The sequence below is a fragment of the Mirounga leonina genome, unplaced genomic scaffold (assembly GCF_011800145.1).
Source record: "Mirounga leonina isolate KUSES-001 unplaced genomic scaffold, KU_Mleo_1.0 Mir_97, whole genome shotgun sequence".
NCBI classification, from domain to species: domain Eukaryota; kingdom Metazoa; phylum Chordata; class Mammalia; order Carnivora; family Phocidae; genus Mirounga; species Mirounga leonina.
In genome coordinates, this window is record NW_023270889.1 from 6,181,466 (window position 1) to 6,201,567 (window position 20,102).

Below are 20,102 nucleotides of genomic sequence, written 5' to 3' on the forward strand. Positions count from 1 at the left end.
CAGGGGGTAGAGCCAGAAAGCTACTCCTCATGGAGATTGGTGCTCTCTCATGGTCACCCTGAGCTGTCTTTGAACTATTTGGAGTCTCCGCCCTTCGTGAGTTCCCTAAAACTCCTAAGAGGACTGATGCTGCAGGTGAACAACTTCCCAGAGACCAGCCACATCTGCTGGGTCCAGGCAGTGACAGGGTAAACGGGACAGCAGAAGTGTTGCTTGTTTGAGGTGTGGTTGTGAACCGGGGTGTGTCCCCATTAGATGGAAATATTAGAGTTTATTGTGTTCATGAGGCAGACAGAGCCCAGGAAAGGCCAGCTCTGCACAAAATCCATGACCCATCTCCAGGCCTGACCTCTGATCCCTTGGGGCAAGGTTCCAGGGCTCCTTGTTATGTGGCACACGGTGCAGACTAAGAGCCAGCTTGCCTTTCCACACTGGTCCCTGCAACCTCTTGTTCTCTGGTCCTTTCCGGTGTTCCTGTCCATCCTCTGTCCTCATCCCTCCCTAGGGTGTAGAGGACAGAATTCTGCCTATAAGCCAAGAGACCTGGATTTAATCCTGTCTTTGCTGCCAGTTACCTCTGTTGCTTGGGCAATCATTTAGCATTCCTCTGTCCTCAGTTTCCTTACTCAATGGAAACAGTCAAATGGGCAGTAGGCACAATGCAAGGAGGATTAAGCCAAGTCACCTTTAACTTCCTTTCCTTTCTGTTATTTGATGGTGCTGCTTCCATGAATCCCCATGACAGCATTCCTGGGTCTGCTTTCTTGAGGAAAAACCACACACTTCAAATCTGCTCTTCTCATAGCCTTGCCCATCCCAACTGTGGCATACTTGACCTTCCCAAACCCCTGGACCTGACTCTGCCTTCCAAGATGACAGATAACATATTATATGTGCCCACTGTTAAGAAATGTGAATTTTACCTAGTTTGCAGGAGGAAGCCTAGAACTTGGGAGTCAAACAAACCCAAATAATGATCCTGGCTTTGCTAAACTAATATGGGAATTTTGAGCAAGGTACTAGACATTTCTGAGGCTCAGTTTTTCATCTCTAATGTATCTAATGATACCTACCTTGTTGGAAAGAGGATTGAATGGATACAATTCATGTAAAGCAGGTAGCATGTTGCCTAGCACATGATGTGGGCTCAACAAATGTAGTTGCCTTCATTTTCCCAGCTGGGTCATATTGATGCTTATTAACAATCAACCAACAACCAAATACATCCTGAAAATTCTACCTATCTTCAAGGCAATGACTGTGATGGTGAGAGAAAATGGTCAGGGCAGTTAGCACAGTATTAAACAGATATGGAACACTTAAAATAGATGACCACCACCATCATCATCATCATCATCATCATCATCATCATCTAAATTGTTGGACTGTATAAACATTGTCTAAATTAATTCAGTATCAATTTACTTCCCAAGATGCATTACTCCTTGAATATTCTGACAGGTGATCTAACTGATTTTTTTTTAACAAAACCTATAATTTAACAAACCTCCACAAATTAGGGAAGGACTTGACTCCATTTGCACACCTTCTTTTTAAGAATGTGTGAATTCCGTGGGGGTGAGGTGCAAAAGCTGGTGTTTGAAAAATAAATTAAAAATAGGTCTTTAAGAAATAAAAATCTGTGTCGTTTGGCATTGCTAAAATGTGGAAAATGCATCTGCAGTATTTGGAACCAGTGGCCAGATTGAAAGCTACACTACCTGAATGCAGGCTGACTTTAGTTTCCCTGAAAGCCACCTACACCTTCAAACACTGTTTTCTAAATGCACGTGCTCACAGTTTTGTTAGCCCAAATATTAGGCATAATAAAAAAAATTACAGAGAAACTAGTCAAATGCAGGATCTTAGAATTGTAGGATTTTAGAACTGGAAAGTATCTTGGAGATAGTCTAGTACAAACTCCAAATTTTGCAGATGAAAATACTTAAGGTCCAGAGAGGTCTTAAAATCGCCTACTAACTTCTCCTTTGGTGGCAAAGGAGAGTCTCATTACATCTTTTGGTGTCAACATAGGACTTTCTGAATGAGCAGCTTTGTGCACAATAGCAAGAGGAAAATGGCAGAAAGTTGTCTTTGTGGGCTTTATCACTTGATGAGGAAAGAGAAGCAATATGTCCTTAGGGAATCAAGTGTTCTTTCACTGACTCTTTCAGAGGTAAGTAAATTACCTTTGCAAGGTGCTATCCAAGGACTGACAATGACCTTTTCCTATAACCCTCACCCAGAAGGCTGAAATATATCAAATCAAATCAAAACAAAACCTGAGTTTCACACGTACACCATATGCAGAATACAGGCATTGCAATTTGTCTACAAGGAGGTCTTTCTAGTACTTCCGAGGCAAACTCTGTTCATCCTGGCCAGGTTCAGATATATTTGCAAATCATTTGCAACTAATTTGCATAATCCTAGAGAGAAGAAAAAATTGATTCTACCTATAAGGTCTTCATTTCAATTTATTAAATTTTTTCATTCCACCATCCCCCCCACCCTCAACTTCTCTTCCTCTGTTCAGTGACGCAGTTCTACTATTCCAGAGAAGTAACCAGAGGCAAGTGAAAAGTTCTGAATTAGAGCAGATGCCTGAGGACAGTTTTTCAAAATGAATTCCATGGGCTCTCAATAAGTGCTATCTGAAAAAAATTAAGTGCTTGCACAACATTGCATTAATTCAATTTAAATAGGATTCTTCACCAAAATGCTTTTAGTGCCTTTTATATGCTAAAGATTGTGAATATTTTGAGAGTTGTGTAGATATACAATTTTCAGCACTTTCTTATTTGATCTTTTCCCCACAAATCCTGCTTTACTAATGCTGTACATAGCATATGTAACTAAAAGTAGTTCAACTTCTAGCTTGCGAAGACCCTAACTGCATGAAATGCCATAAGAGAGAAAAACGAAAGTCATCTCTTCCTTGAGTAGATTTTTCTTCTTGACTACCCAAAGGCTATACCCTACACAGGTAAAATCAGGGTATGGTTCTTGGCCACATGCAAAAAGCAGACATATTATATGGAAAAGTGTTTTCCTAAATATAGAATTAGGCAACAGAAGGTAAAGCTGGAAGGGCTATGGGAAGACTCCTTTCATGGAGCCCAATGTGTAAAATTTTAGAAATGAAGCTTCCTTCATTAAAGATGTAGTGAGAATAAAGAATATTGGAGTTGGCTGAGTCTCAGACCCCTCCTGCCTCTTCCCCACCTCTAATAGGTCCTCAGGAATTCCTCAAAATCTGGGGCCTCAGTGGAGTATGGTTGAGAACAACACATTCTTATGTGTATATACTATAACTCCCTCATTTTTAAGGGTGTAAGAGAGGTGGTAAGTGGTTATTTACCAAAACAATGAACTTTTGTATAAGGTGGTGCTATTAAATAGAAAGACTTCTTGGTTTGATGAATACTCTGATGGGACTTGCTGAGCCTTAGGGCCAGAAGAGAGGTGAATAATTTGGCACAGTAACCTAGAGTGTGGAATCTCCAAGACAGTGTGGGGGTAGGGGAAGAAAAGAGATGAGAAAAAGACAAGGAGAAGGAGGTGGAAGAGAAGTTTCAGCCACAAGACTTGAGGATGGGGTTAAAGTGATATAGATATCATCGGGGTAAGATATCCCAGTCCAGAATATTTGTACTTACAGACAATTTTAAAATTCAACTTTGAATTATCTGTATTATTATAATTATAAAACCTCCCCTGTTGCCTCAAACCCTCAATAAAGTCTAAAAACCATTGTGGAAACTGAGCAAGAAGCAAGCAATTTTCGTGTCTCTGGTTCTACAGCGACATGGACAAGCCACATGGGACAATCAAATCCATCACTTTATGGAAAATGATGTAATCCAGAAACAGCAAGGGCTCATCCCATAAGAATATAAGAAAGCTAGACATGAGCAGAAATCCTAGGGAAGGCCTTATACTTGCACAGAGTGTACAATGAAGAGCTAGGGATTGCATTTAAATTTTGAAGAACAGGGAGATCTCAGCAAATATCTGAATAACAGACGGAAGTTATGATTCTGTATGGAGGAACCCTTCGACTCCAATGGCTTGTGGCTTTCACTGCCAAAAAATGCCAATAACTGCCACTTGAGTTGGCTTATATTAATGATCAATTGGCCACATCTACTGGATGCATAACCCTGACTGAAGCCTCCCCACCTCCTCCCTAAATCCCTGTGTCTTTGTTTCCTGATTCTGTAAATGTCTGCATCACTCGTTCTACTTCTCAAGAAGAAACTTTATCCCTAACTCTTTTCTTCCATCATACCTCATAGCCAAATTGTCATCAAATAATCCTATTTTTTACTGTGGCATACCATCCCCTTCTGTGTTTTGTCCCTTCCTCAGTTTAGCTTGCATTACCATGCCGAAACAGTTCCAAGCACCTCTTCACTGTCCACTCTCTCCAATCTTCTGCCTCCATGCTACACCAATTATCTGTCTAAAATGCAGATATGGTCAAGTCACTATGACCCTAAATGCCATTTTCTAGCTCCCCATTGTTCACAGGATGAAATCTTTTCTTTAACCTGGCTAAAGGCTTTCTTGCAAATGTGTTCCTGCTCCACTGCAAGCATCATCTGCCATTCCCTACTCTACAGGCCATGCTCTGAGGCCATCCATATCATTTCATCTCCTAATCTTTTCCCCTCATCTCCTTGTCTTTCCCTACAAAGACCTTGAGCAAAACATGCGTGCTCTATCTCCTTACCATAATTAAAATATCAATTAAAGTTAAAGATAAAAGTCTGCTAAGAATTATATTTTATCTTCAGACAATATTTGCATTGTTTAGTACTTTAACTCAAAAGAATAAATAACATGTACAATTCTGCACGTTGTATCACACTCGTGGGAAAGAGCTAGAGATCTTTGGTGATTGTTCAAGTTACATACTTCACAAGTAATCACCACTCCAACACATATGGCTGGGCTTGACAAATGGAATACCCACACTCTGGAGGGTGATCCTTGCTTATGGTATAGTGTAAGGAATAGAATATAGAGTGAGAAGAATGGAATTTGGGTCTTTGTTTCCTCACTCATTGTCCAACTGGCCTTAAGCAAAACATTTCACTTCTCTGAATCTCAATTTTTATCTGTCAGACAACTTCCCAGGGTTGTTGTGCAGATCAGATGGAATTAGGTATCTAAAAAGACACTGTGAGCAGGAGAGAAAAGGCTTTGTAATCTATAAAGTGCTACGCAAATGTGAAAAGGAGCGCTATGAAAAGATAACTGGACATTGAGTCAAAATGCATTGTGCTACATGTTGATCTGTGTCCTAGGAAAAAATATGTTGAAGTCTTAACCCCTTGTACCCATAACTGTGGCCCATTTGGAAGTAGGGTGTTTGCAGACATAAGTAAGATGATATCATTAGGGTGGGCCCTAATGCAATACGACTGGTCTTATAAGAAAAGAAAACAAAAACACATGGGGAGAACACCATGTGAAGATAGAGGCAGAGACAGGAATGATGAATCTACAAGCCAAGGAATGCCAAGGATTGTCAGCCATCACTAGAGTTAGTGGGGAGGCATGGAAAAGATTCTCCCTCAAAGCCAACAGAAGGCGTTGACATTGCTGACACCTTGATTTCAGACTTCTAGCCTCTGGAACTGGGAGGCAGCAAGTTTCTTCTGTTTCAAGCCACCCAGTTTGTGATATGTTGTGTGGCAGCCCTAGGAAACTAACAAACATGAGTATAAATTTTATCTCTGTCAGTTACTAACTCTATGAATGTGTGTTAAATTCCTTAAGCTTTTTCTCTGATACCTTAAGGACACTTACCTTTCTGTGATAGTTTCTCTGAGGCCACTGGCCACTCCTTTGACCACAGTGCTAGCTTTGGGGGTCAGCACCACCTGAGATATAAAAAACGATCCCTTCTTTCTTCTCTCAGTGATGGATGCCTGAAGAAACTGGATCAGTTTTTCCGGGTCTGTGGTGTTGGCCCAAGGTGCTGGCATCATCTGCCCAGGCCAGAGAAAGGGCACTTCCAGAGCCACTGGACTGTGGTAGAAGACCAGCACTTGATAGTCTTTCTCCCACAGATACTTTAGACTAACTTCCTGGGCAAAAATCGCTGGGCACATCTTGTTTCCATAGATGTCTTTCAGCATTTGGACCAGTTTTTCATGGTGATATTTCTGCATCCCATAAAAATGGTTGAAGTCCAAGAATACCACCTCCTTATGGTGATCTGTGAGGAATGCATTAATCTCCTCAAGGCCTTCATTGACTTTGGCACTGAACAGACCATGAGCAAAGTAAAGTTCGTTGTCGGGGTCTCTGGGCTTGGTGGAAATTCGAAGATCAAAATAACGGATCCCAGCTCCTAGCTGACCAGTAAAGTTCATTGTTTGAGTGGCTAACCATTTCCGCATCAGCTTTTTGGCTACAGTTCCAAACACAGAGACAAAATTCTGAACGGTTTCTGGCTGTTCTGGCCCTACGGGTGAGGCTTCATCGATGTAGAAGCTGAAGGAATCATGAGATCCTAGAAAAATAACAAGGCATAATGTGGTTATAGTTCCGTCCTTTGCTCTTCCCAACTTCTCTCCCTCTTGCAAAGTCCCTATCTCTCCCTCAAATGCACGAAAGGAAATAATAAGCAATATTTACTTAGTTCAGTCTCAGGTCTTAGGAGGGTCCTTTTTATAGCCTGTATGGTACACATAGCACTTCAACAGATAAAAACGGATTATAAAATTATGTAAAAATCCCTTGTGACTAATATTATAAATAAAAATGATCACCTTCTACTTCTGTAAACAAAGAATTTAGTGTATTCACTAGGATTGGCTTTCCATGTAAGGTGGCATAAGTGACCATTCATAAAGTGAAATTTATGGGGATTCACTGGTTCCCAAATAGTTTGTCTACTATCTTGCCCTTTCCCTTCATTTTGAGTTGATTTCAATGGTAGAGAGCTTGTTTCAATGAATAAAGGAGGTTTTCTCATGGGCAGATGATCAGCATATGAATTGGTACCTTATACACTTTGGAAAGCACAAGAGGTCCTTATAGAGAAAGGAAGAAATAAGCAAGAGGACAGTACAATGTTGATATATATTTTTTTTAAGATTTTTATTTATTTATTTGACAGAGAGAGAGAGACAGCAAGAGAGGGAACACAAGCAGGGGGAGTGGGAGAGGGAGAAGCAGGCTTCCCACTGAGCAGGGAGGCTGACTCAGGGCTCGATCCCAGGACCCTGGGATCATGACCTGAGCCGAAGGCAGACGCTTAACGACTGAGCCACCCAGGCACCCCCAATGTTGACATTTAACATCACTCCTGACCCTGCATTTGAGCAACTATGAACTTAGATGAGGCCAAGTACTTTTCGCATATTGAGGAAACAATTTTTCTTATAAGTTGACAAAACTAACAGCATTAAAAAATTAAATGACAGGGTGGGGCGCATGGGTGGCTCAGTTGGTTAAGCGACTGCCTTCGGCTCAGGTCATGATCCTGGAGTCCCTGGATCGAGTCCCGCATCGGGCTCCCTGCTCGGCAGGGAGTCTGCTTCTCCCTCTGACCCTCCCCCCTCTCGTGTGCTCTCTCTCATTCTCTCTCTCAAATAAATAAATAAAATCTTTAAAAAAAAAAAATTAAATGACAGACTATTTTCTTCACAAATATTTCCTCTCAACAGTGAAAACTCTCTTTGGAGTTGGCTTCCAAATTTGGAAGAATTTCTCCCTAGGAAGAACAAAGGCAACCTATTTAATTAGGATTACGATTATTATTTTTTTTGTCTGTTACAAATACCAGAACTCCAGAAATGTAGTAATGGAACATGTGCATGATTTGCTGGTAAGTATAGAGGGCCATTTAAAATATTTTTGGACCTAATGAAGAAAAATTATTTCAAGTTTTAATTTTATTTTTTAAAGCCTCCTTTAATTCTTGGGCACAACCTACTGAACAGGTAAAATGAAATTAATGTATCCTGAGTTTTCACATGTTAGAAAGGGCAGATGTCATCATTCCCCATCTGTTACTCAGGCTTCCTCAGACCGTGTTGCCTTACTCCTGATTTAGTTGTCTAGAAACTAAAAAATACACACCTTGTTCTAGTTCCTACACTGCACCCAGCCAACACACACACACACACACACACACACACACACTTCCCTTTACGTTTATCATCCATCACCTCAGGGCCTTTGCCTGATAAGCTATTCGAAGCAATTTTTTTTTTCAGTGAATGCAATATTTAACTTTGTATTCCATATCTACATCAATCTCTATCTCTCTATGTATATCTATCTGTCTATGTCGAGCATTAAACAGCCAAGAGGAATCACAAGAGTATGAAATGCAGACACCTCTGTAAGTTGTTAGAAGAAATATTTTGAAAAATACTTTAACATCTTAAAAATGATAACCTTTAAGATTTGGAACAGCTAATTCCTCAGAATTACTAGACTTTTTTAAACAATGAAAAGTAACCCCAAAATACAGAAATGCCATGTTTAATTTAATCTGGAACTGTCTGATCTATTTATCTTTAGTACATGGTATGGGGAGAAAATGTCAGCACTTTCTGAATAAGCAGAACTGGCAGTTTGGATCTGGCATTGGCAAATTTTAACAGGGATTTAAATTGCTGCATATTGATATATTAGTAGCTGTTCAGCCAATTGCTAATATAAATGAAAAAGCTAAACAAACCGTACTGTGGATCATTATACAGAGAAAATATGTTTAAAGAAAGAAATAAAAAGGTGAGTTTAAGAAGAGCTATAATCAAATGTTCTAGAATTAAAATAAGTGCAAATGAATAAATAAACCTTCAAAATAAGGGTTAATTTATAAAATTTAAAAAATTTTAAAAGTTAATTTCCAAGCATGTGAAAAAAAAAAAAGGTGGATGAAAATAATTGGTTACCTCTACAATCTAGTAGAAGAGATAATTGGAAGCAAGCAGAAAGGGAATTAAATATAACTAGATTTCTTTTTCCAGAAATGAGTGGTTCTTTGCTTTCAATATGGCTTTAGTTTCACTATTCTGTCATGTGGCTATCTGGCAAATTAAAAAAAAAAAAAAGCCTAGGAAATTTACCAATTTTGAAAATCCTATAAAAGAACATTAGTCTCTAGATTAAATTATTTGTTGACATTTCAGGAAAATATAAGATCAAAATAAGGTAATGTTAAAATAAAAATTAAAAACAGCTGTCAGAAGAAACCATTGGTACCCCACTAATATTTGTTCTAAGCTAGATGACTCTGAGGTACATGCACAGCATTTGGTGCAGAATGATGCACCAGATGCAAACATTACTTGGAGAGGAGAATTAAATCATCAATCAATACAAAACACTATCTTTGCATTTGGGGAGAAAATACATAACCTAATGTTGGCCAAAAAGGAGTATCTTCATGGCTTTTGATTGCATTTGGAATAATACTTCCTCCTCAACTTCAACATTTTCACTAAACCATTAAGTTTTCTATTTGAATATAAAACAAAAATACAACAGTATTTTATGACCTTTCAATAACAAAGAAAAAGTCTGGCTCCACCCTGGTTCTTTAAAATCAGAGAGCTCTGCCCACAAGAGTGGTAAGCATCATTTCTTTCTGCCGTATCTGGTCTAGTATTTTGCTTCTACACTGGCTCAGTATTCCTGGGTTTCTCACTCTTACCCTTGTCTTGTCTATAGCCCCAAACTCCTATCTTGGACTTGATACTTAATGTTGCTCCCCTGATTGTGAACTTAGCCTCTTAATTTTGGGTTTGATTTGCCTTCTGTACTCAGAGAAGAGCTGGCCACTCCCAACACTGTGGAATAGCGGGGAGCCTCGTGGAGCTTGAGGACCACAGCCCCACAACTCAAGGAACTAGATTCTGCCAACAAGCAGCAAGCTTCAAGAGGAGCCTCAGCCTCAGATGATGAGATTATAGCCTTGGCCAACACTTTGATTTCAGTCTGGTGCAGTCTGGCCTTCAGATTAAAGTAAATTGGGTAATGCAGTGCACTGAAAACAGCCCTGAAGTGGGTGTTGGGAGACGAGCCTCAAATTCAAGCCCGGTCACTAACTCACAGTTTAACACTGGTAGATCATCAGATTGTTAATCATTCTGGCTTTGGGTTTTCTAATTTGCCAAATTAAAATACTCTCCCCTACCTACTTCACGGGATTCTTACGAAGAATAAATGAAACTATGTTCACAAAAGTTCCATAAAAGGAGTATAAACCTTAAATTACCGTTATTTTCTTAGGGTGGTATACCTAGTCATGAAACATAGATTCACTGGTGACCAAGAAAACATTACCTAGATTAATATACATTGGGATGGCTGTGGAAGCTCACACGGGACGGAGGACAAGAAGGGAAATGATTTAAATTGTAGGATTTAGGTTTGTAAATATTTCTTGAAAACAAGATTCTTATCTTGTTATTATCTACCATTTGTCTAAGATTTTAGCAGATATTGAACAAACGTACCCCATTCCTTGTTGCTTTGAACAGCAACTAAATATTTACATTCTGCCATGTACTATACTAAATACTAACCCTCTTGCATTCAGTATCTTCCCAGTATTATCTATAAAAATTCTCTGGGATGAACTTCTGATTGGTCTCTTGATATGGCCATAGTTCCATTTCAAATTCTACAAAATTATGGGTTTAATAAACATCAAAGAGAATCTATCAAGTCAATTTCATCTGTGAACCTTCAGAACAAAATGTCTTCGGAACAGGAGGCTAGGGTTGGATGTGCCCATGCATGTGCGATTCCAATATCTCTACCCTGACCTTAGAATTCAGGCTCTGACTCCATCAGAATAAGAACTGCTCCCCTCCTTGCTCTACAGAGCACTGAGCTTGCTTGCAAGTTTATCTATAGCATGCCATGCTTCCCTCTCCTGTCGTTTGGCACAGTGCTGAGGTTTTCAAGACTTCTGCTGTCTGGTAGCAGGTTTCTTGCATATTTGATACTTTGATACCTTTTATGATAATAGGGTCAACACCCCAGGAATGGGGAAGCATATGAATCCTCCACCTGTGAACCAAAAGAAAACTGCTGGGTGAGGAACTGAAAGGGTAGATTTTGTTTTTGAGGACCTTTTCTACGGTGGAGATAGGCAGGTGGCACAATTTCCATGGGAAGAGATGCAGTTCTGGAGTGAAGTTTACCTTCTTGTCTTCCCTTTGTGAAATTCTTTTTTTTTTAAAAGATTTTATTTATTTATTTAAGAAAGAGAGAGGGCATGCATGCATGTGCGCTCATGCAGGAGTGGGGGAGGGGTAAAGGGAGAGGGAGAAGCAGGCTCCCCGCTGAGCAGGGAGCCCGGGTGGGGCTCGATCCCAGGACCCTGGGGCCATGACCTGAGCTGAAGGCAGATCTTAACCGACTGAGCCACCCAGGTGCCCCCACTTTATGAAATTCTTAATCCTAGTCTACTTTTATGACCCACATGTATTCCCTTCTCTGTGGCGAAGAATTTTTTCACTCATGGTGGCTTTCCTTTCTCCTGAATGCACAGTCCTTTTGGTCTGCAGTCCCCCCTCATCAGCTAGGAACTGTTATTAGATGTTGTTATTAACACTTATCATGTTCATTACATACTTTCTCTTTGTATCAGGTTCTCCACCTCCAAACCCTCCTCTTTACACACACATATATGCACACACTATAAGCAGATTGTAAGCTTCCTAAAAAGAAGAAAAAAAAATCCCTATGCTTTATAATTCCGAGTCCACTCCTGCACCCGGTTTTATGAATATAAAGCCCTATTTGAAGTCAATGGGTCAAAATCAGTCCTACAGGATATGCTGTGAAGGTGAAATAACTACTTCTAATAATCATTTTTACATATTAGGCCATTTTTCTTTACCATTTCCCCTCACATTTCTCAGATTAGTCTACACAGCCTGGCTCTCTTTCCCCGACTTTGGTTCCGTCGCTCATGCACTGTGATCAGACTATCGCTGTTGCCACTCATTTCAGTCCTCTGTGAAATACCATTGATGACCACAACAGAAAACCCGTGATCCACTTCTGTGACCTCATTCCGAAGTCCTCCCACAGAACTCAGCAGCCATTCAGCTAATTGTCACTCAGCAACAATTCAGTCGTTGAATAAGCAAATGAGTGAATCCTGCTCAGCCTTTCTGGAACATTTGACACTGCTCTGCTCCCTTCTTGCAATCTTTTCCTCCTTTGGCTTTTGGGACATGGCTCTTGCCTAGTTTTTCTATACTCTCTGGGATTGTCCTTTCTCAGTCTCCTTCCAGACCTTTTGTTGTTCTTCCAGCTCCTAAATGAGGGTGTTAACCAAAGCTCTATTCAAGGCTTCAGGTGACTCCGTGCTTTTTCCTCGGGTAATCTCATCCACTTCTTTGGCCTCATGCCTTTAGTAGAAGGACCATGAACTGATACCATCTCATCTGACCTGCATTCCATACCCCCTGTCTGCCTAGCAGGCAACTGAATTTCATCACTCCATGGGGATCTTAAACTTAAAATGTTCCAGATGACCCTTAGCATCTTCCTCTTCTAAACTGCTCCTTTTCATGTGCCCCCTAACATACTTAATTATCTTATAATCCTTCGATCTCATCCTTGGGTTCATCTTCAGTTCTTACCTGCCTCTCAAACCTCACATTTAATCAGTCGTACAGTCCCACTGTATTGACCTTCAAATCTTCTCTCAGACGTGCTATTTTTCTTTTCTGTTCCAGGGGCCTGGTTTCCTGTTGGCACCACTAAAATAGCTTTCAGGTACTACTCCCTTCATCCCAGTTGCCACCATTCCACCCTCCTCGAAGGTTTTACTCTGTCTCAGCCTCTAGAATGGATTTAATCTAAGAGAAAAGATATAATTGATCCCAGCTAAATACATTGGTATTCATCAACAAGTTCCTCTTGCTTTCTGCCCTATTTTCATTAACAGGAATTTTGACTCGGTAACTTATATCTAAGTGTCCAACTCTTCTAGGGGAATCATCTGCTCTTATAACCCCTTGCCACCCTTATGAGACTGAAATCTCATCCCTAAATGCTAGAGTGGTAACTAGGACCTGGTTATCTGCTGAGTCTGTCTGCCTATCGGTCTTCCTTTAATATCCTTCAGTGCTGTCCCCAGAGTACTAATTAACCAGCTCCATTCCCTGTTACCTTGTACTAAATCCCTAAACACAATCTTTTGTGTGGACCTTGGCCTTGAGAGGCTGCAAACCTGACTGATGGCACATGATCTTCTCTGCAGGTACTGCCCCATCCCTGATAGTACCTAAAATAAATAAAATCCACTCTTAGTTTTTAACTATAATGGAGGAGAGAAAAGATTATGAAAAAATATTAATTCTCAAGTCATTTTTACTTGGTTTGGAAGTCAATCGGTTCTCTCCACTGTAAATATGTGATGCTCAATCTGACAGGAAAAAAAAAACCCTTTAAAATTAATTAGTTGGTTCTTACCTGACAACCCATAATTAATCCCATTAATTTTTGTTTACCCCATTAATTAAACTGATCAGTTACTGGGAGTTTTTTGGAGACAAAGACCAAACCTTGAAGAATTGGGATCACTCCTTACTCCCAACACATAATCTTGCCTCAGTCCTCCAGCACATGATCAGGTCTTTGTGGACAATATAAGAGATTTTGCATCATCAGAGATAATGGGCAATATGTATCAGAAACCAAAACACTTCTAGAATTGAACAGATAATTAAAAACCACACACTGGCAATATGTATACTTGACATACTAAATGTATAGAAAATACATTTTCAAATAAGAAATCTGACATATCTTGCAGAACACTGAGATGAATCCTTTCATAAGAGGGTGATCAAAATAGTCATGCTGTGATTTATCTTTGGCTAAATCTGTATCTTTCGGATCGTGTAACGCCTCCCCCCACCAGCACACCTCAGAGACAGTAAGCTGAAGTAAAGGAGGTTGGTTTCCTCACTTAAGTCTTTTGATCCAGGATCCCAGATGTTAAATTTGAGAAGCCCTATTACACTGATGCTTCTCAGGAGTACAGAAGCTCAATATTCATCGCAATTTCTTTCAAATTGCCGCACTGTTTCCTTAAACCAACATATAAGCCGGCAGCGAATAGCTTAAGAGCAGCAGTGTTCCAGTCAAGGGGCAGGAAAAACAGTTTGTTCTAATTGCCACCCTTGGTGAGACTACTAAACCTGCTTTTCATATGAATTTCTTTTTAAGGACTATCAACAGGGCTGCCAGAAAAATAATGAAAAGAGACCCCAAGAAATAGAGAAGCCCGAGATTACTGTCTAAGCCAGCCCAGGCATGCGGTGTCCCTCTCCGCTGCATCTCTCTGGGCCCTTCTTCTCAGCTGCCGGTCACATGGATTCAAGCCCCGAGCTGTTGCTGGTACATCGTGCTGCCACCCCAGCACTGAGAGCGTCACGACCTTCGGAGCTTAGCCACACTGCAGCAGCGAGGGCAGCTTCCGAGAAGGGAAGGTCCTGAGACCAGGAAGAATCTATAACCTGCATATAAAGCTGTAAGTGAACAAATCAGTAGATCAGGAGTATTTGTCGGGTACTTGGAGAAGAGCCGTAGGCCATCTGCTTTCCTCGAGCAATGGTACTCAACCAGCGGTGATTTTGACCCCAGAGATATTTGACAACCCGTGGAAATACTTCGCATTGTTACAGCAGAAGGGAGCCGCTCCTGGCATCTCGTGGGTAGAAGGTCGGGAACGCTGCGGCATGTCCTACAAGGCAGCACGTGTTCCCACAACAAAAGATCAACCCGCCCAAAATGTCAATAGTAATAAGGATGAGAAAGCCTACTCCAGTGGAAACCATACAGGCAGATGGAGTGATTTCCAGAGGTAGAAACCAAACTCTCCTGATGTCCCTGCTTCGTCTGTAATACCCGCATTTCCCCATACCCGTAACTCATCCCTCGCACACTCTTCACCGTGCCATTCTACTTTGAAGCTGTCTAAATACAGCGGTCACACACGAGGCATTGCTTTTGAGTTCGCTTAAAACCCAACAGAATATGTGGCTTTGGCACTTATTTCTACTAATCTCTAGATTTTTACTTCAAAATTTCTTTCAATGGTTCTGACAAGTTCTCAAGGTAATCAGTAGCTCTTTTAGGCTAAAATTAAACCCATGCAGACAGGTAACTTTTATTCGCCGATCTCTATCTCCACTCCAGAAGCTTCCGTGTGGCATGAGTGTTATGGGGACAAGATTTGTCTAACTCTTACTTAACGTATTAAATAAATCAAGCACCTCTTGTGTGCAAGACAGTATGGGAGGGAATATGTAGAATACATAGAATACGTAGAACATGAAAGTTCTATGTATGGCTGTGAAGAGGTGGGGGTGGCATTTGGAGAGATGAAAATAATAGCACTTAGTAAGTCAAAAAAGGGAAAGTGGGTTCCCTCTATTTCTTTTTTTTCAGAATATGTTTTCCAAGTTTTTATTTAAATTTTAGTTAGTTAATATACACTGTAATATTAGTTTCAGGTGTAGAATTTGGTGATTCAACACTTCCATACAACACCTGGTGCTCATCACAACAAGTGTGCTCCTTGATCCCCATCACCATTTAGCCCATTCCTCCTCCCCCTTCCCCTCTGGTAACCATCAGTTTGTTCTCTATAGTTAAGAGTCTGTTTCTTGGTTTTTCTTTCTTTTTTTCCCCCTCTATATTCATTTGTCTTGTTTCTTAAATTCCACATATGAGTGAAATCATATGGTATCTGTCTTTCTCTGACTGACTTATTTTGCTTAGCATAATACTCTCAAGCTCCATCCATGTCATTGCAAATGGCAAGATTTCATTCCTTTTTATGGCTCAGTATTATTCCATTATATATATATATATATATCTATCTCACATCTTCTTTATTCATCCCTCTATTTCTTATGCTTCATCTTCTGCTCTGCCAGGCAAAGCTTTTGGTAGACATTTATTACCTATTATATGTCATGCATTGGGTCAGGGATTTGGAAATAAAACAGTGCAAGACTCATCTGGTTTCTGTCCTTGTGAAGTTCAGATCACAGTGGGCAGAAACAGACAAGGAAAGCCACCATTATCATAAAGTATGATAAATGCCATGATAAACTATATATGATACCTTTTAATAAAACAGTAGTTCAGTCCTGAGCTCAACATGATCTTTTAGGATAATTAATAAGCAATGCTAAAGGGTAAGAACACAACCCCCAAAACATGACATCATTAAGGCTCTACTTTTTCAATGTTACAATGCATAGGGATCACTTAAGTATCTTGTTAAAATCTAATTATGTTGGTCTGGGATGGGGCATGAGATTCTGCATTTTTTTTTTTTTTAAGATTTTATTTATCTATTCATGAGAGACAGAGAGAGAGAGAGAGAGAGAGAGAGGCAGAGGGAGAAGCAGGCTCCCAAGGAGCAGGGAGCCCGATGTGGGACTAGATCCCAGGACCCTGGGATCATGACCTGAGCCGAAGGCAGACGCTCAACCATCTGAGCCACCCAGGCGCCCGAGATTCTGCATTTTTAACAAGCTCCCAGGTATTATCAATGTTGTTTCAAGGACCACACTTTGAATAGCAAGGTATTAAGGTAATATTGACCTCTTCTTGATCAACAACTGCTATTACTGCCTTCTCTCCCCATTTTTCTATGCTTCCGCATTCCCCAGTTCCCTTATTTTCACATCGCGTGAGTGCATGCACGCGCGCACACACACACACACACTCACACTCACACACTGATGCATACACTTCTGCTTGTGTGCTTTCAAAGTTTGGGGAGATGTCATAAAGCCTGTGTTGTGCGTTCTTGATTGAATACTTTGCTGTGTCACAAAGAAGAAAACCCGAACTAATCCTTTTATTAATAAAAAATCGGTTGATAATTCTTACAATAAAATATGCATTTTGATGAATTTTCTGAGGCCATTTGCCTATTAATACTCATAGTAACACTGGAAATCCATCTGCACATCTTAATTAATAACCAAACACAAGTCCCTGGCCATAGGGAAAAGGCAGGGGCAGATCTGAGTCTCGTTCCTCTTATCCCTGAGGCCACAAAGCTGTAATTTCGTCAAATGTCTGTATTTCCAGATTCATAATGGCCACTCTACCAGATGCTGTGATTCAGGGAAAAGGATGAATCAAGGATGATTAATAAAGATGGGAGGTGGTGTCCATGAAAGAAATGGGGCAAAGATTAGGAAGAAAAATGGAGTATTTTGTCAATAGTCTTGGCCTTGTTTATTTTAGCAGAGCCTAAAGGGGAACTCAAATATCTGTTGGCAAATAATCTGGGAGAGAACCAGAAAAAAATCATGCTCCTTTTGGCAATCTGCTCTGCCTTGACCCCTAAAGGGCCCTGACAGCTCAAGAAGGACCAGACATTCTGGACCTGAGAGAGACATGCTTTGTCTAAGAGGCAACAAGAAAATCTGTTTTGCACAGCCCACTGCATGGTTCTTTCCCCACTCACTGTTCCCTAAGATGCTCCATGAAGTTGAAGGAAACTGGGCTCCCAGGAGTCTTTAGTAGTATGTAGCCCAGCATCCCACAGCCACTCAAGATGTGTCACTCTCCCTTTGCTGGCTGGACTCCAGCTACACTAGGATTTTTTTTTTTTAATTTAATATGCTAAGTTCATTCCAACTTAGCCCTTGTGCTCACTATTCCCACTGCTTGCAATGCTCTGCCCCTAGTTATTTTTAGGGCTGACACCTTTTTGTTCAAGTCTCAGCTCAACTGCCATCTTTTTAAATAAACCTTCCTGCATCTAAAGTGTATAACTCATCCAAACCTTCCCTGCTGCCTGTCAGTCTCTATCACATGATCAACTTTTATTTTCTTCATAGTATTTCACTAGCTGCAAGTTTCACTTTATTTAACTGCTTATTTGCTTATTGTCTATCTCCCCTCACTAGAACTTAATTCCATGAGAATCAGAATCTAATCTGTCTTGCTTCCTACTATATCCCCATTAAAAGGCACAGCAATTGGCACATTAAAGACATTCAATAAATATTTATTTTTTAAAGATTTTATTTATTTATTTGACAGAGAGAGAGAGAGCACAAGCAGAGGGAGCGGCAGGCAGAGGGAGAGAGAAGCAGACTCCCCACTGAGCAGGGAGCCCGGTGCCATGGGAGGCTCAATCCCAGGACCCTGGGATCATGGTCTGAGCCGAAGGCAGCCGCTTAACCAACTGAGCCACCCAGGTGCCCCTTCAATAAATATTTGTTGCATGAAATAATATCTCTCCATCTCAATATCCTAATCTGTAAATAGGACTGATAGTGCTACCTACAAATAAAGTTTATAAAGCAAATGATAAGCACCAAACATGGATCACAGAAAATAATAAATGTTAGATTTTATTATCAATATTAGCTATTATTTCTGCATTATTAACTCTGAGCACTAACTGCTTAGCACACATCAGAGTCTCACCAACCATAGGCTGAATAAATGAATGAATGAGAATTGCGCTGAAAAGTTATAACCAGTATGGCTGACATAAGTTCTTAGAACTACTCCATGAAAATATTGCCACAGTATCTAGGGCTGCTATAGATAGATAAGTGTGTTTTAAATTCCTCTCTTTTTTGATTCCCTGGACCATGAGTTTCCTTTCCTGTACTAGACACAGCAATGCCAACACCTGCCTTTGCTGGAAAACTCTGCTCCTTATGAACATGCCATTCCAGATTCTTACAAGTGTAGGTCCTCCTCCTGCTATCCGGAGACACAACCCTCATCTTTCCCTCAATCCAGACCACCTGTAGGGCAGCTTCCTCCATGACCATCTCTTCCCCCAGGAGTTTCATCCTTGGGACAGGTACCCTGAGCTGAGCAGCCACTGAAGGAGAAGCTAAGGAAATTCAGCCACACTCTGGTACCATGCATCCCAAGGGCGAAGAAGTGGGGAAGGGAGAGGTGGTCGCTGGACCCTCAAGCTAGTCTTGTCCACTCCTCTTTAGGAGCTAGTTGTTTAAGATGCTGATGTGTTTTTAATGCCACCTCATCCACTTGGTTTCTTCACTAGAACTTCCCTCTACTGGCAGGTTCCAGAGTTGGGGGCAGCCCTGAATTGTCTATAAGCACTGGAACATCCCTGGTTCCCTGGGCAGACAGAATGAATGGCCCAGGAAAAGGGAGGGGACAGATTACATAAAACCCAATCCCTAGCACTAAAACCAACTATTCTGAATGAAAAGAATCTCTATTGTGTTTTCCCTCTAAGAAGAAAACAAATATGAAACATGGCAAATAAACAGTCCAATTATTATATTCTCTTAGACTTGAGAGCCAGAAGGCCTCTGAAGCCTGTTTAGCTTTGTTCTTGCATATCTGGCTCTACTGGTTTTCCTTTCATGAATAATGGAAATCTGAAATAACACAACGTTACCCTTAATCATGTTTGTGCTACAGAGAGAACATCTCCTTGAGATTTAAGCCTTTGATTCTATGATGCCCTCACAAAACACCACTTTTTGCCAACAGCTGGATCTTTTCTTATCAAAGAAGTGTTTGAGGCATGGGGATTTTTTATTCCTTTGGTCCTCCTTCCAATCTCCCTTTCTCTTCCTCCAGCCTTGAGATTTGAAATCTGGGATTGGAGAGAACTACATATGTCCTCCTGCTTTCCAAACTCATGACAGAGCTAAGGTCATGAGTGCTGTCTGTAGATCTGGTGCACACATATGGACTGGTTGTTAAAATCTAGAATATGGGGGCGCCTGGGTGGCTCAGTCGGTTAAGTGTCTGCCTTCGGCTCAGGTCATGATCCCAGGGTCCTGGGATCGAGTCCCGTATCGGGCTCCCTGCTCTGTGGGGAGCCTGCTTCTCCCTCTGCCTCTGCCTCTCTCTCTCTCTGTCTCTCATGAATAAATAAATAAAATCTTTAAAAAAAATAAAAAAATAAAATAAAATCTAGAACACGGGTACCAATATTAAACCTAAGATTCTGAATAGCATCACCTAACTGCTACATATTTTGTCTCATGAATCCAAGAACACACATACATACTATACCCAATACAAATATTCCCAAACCACTTTACCCCACTTCCTCTTCTACATCC

At 40.7% G+C, this 20,102-nt stretch overlaps 1 protein-coding gene across 1 annotated transcript in view; it reads right to left on the reverse strand.

Annotated features, from left to right (window-relative positions):
- LOC118006536 (PI-PLC X domain-containing protein 3) overlaps window positions 1–20,102 on the reverse strand; it is a 162,261-nt gene that overhangs the window by 48,127 nt on the left and 94,032 nt on the right. Inside the window, exon 2 of the mRNA XM_034999217.1 lies at window positions 5,818–6,526. Within this exon, the coding sequence (XP_034855108.1) occupies window positions 5,818–6,526 (709 nt within the window). The remainder of the gene's footprint in view (window positions 1–5,817; window positions 6,527–20,102) is intronic.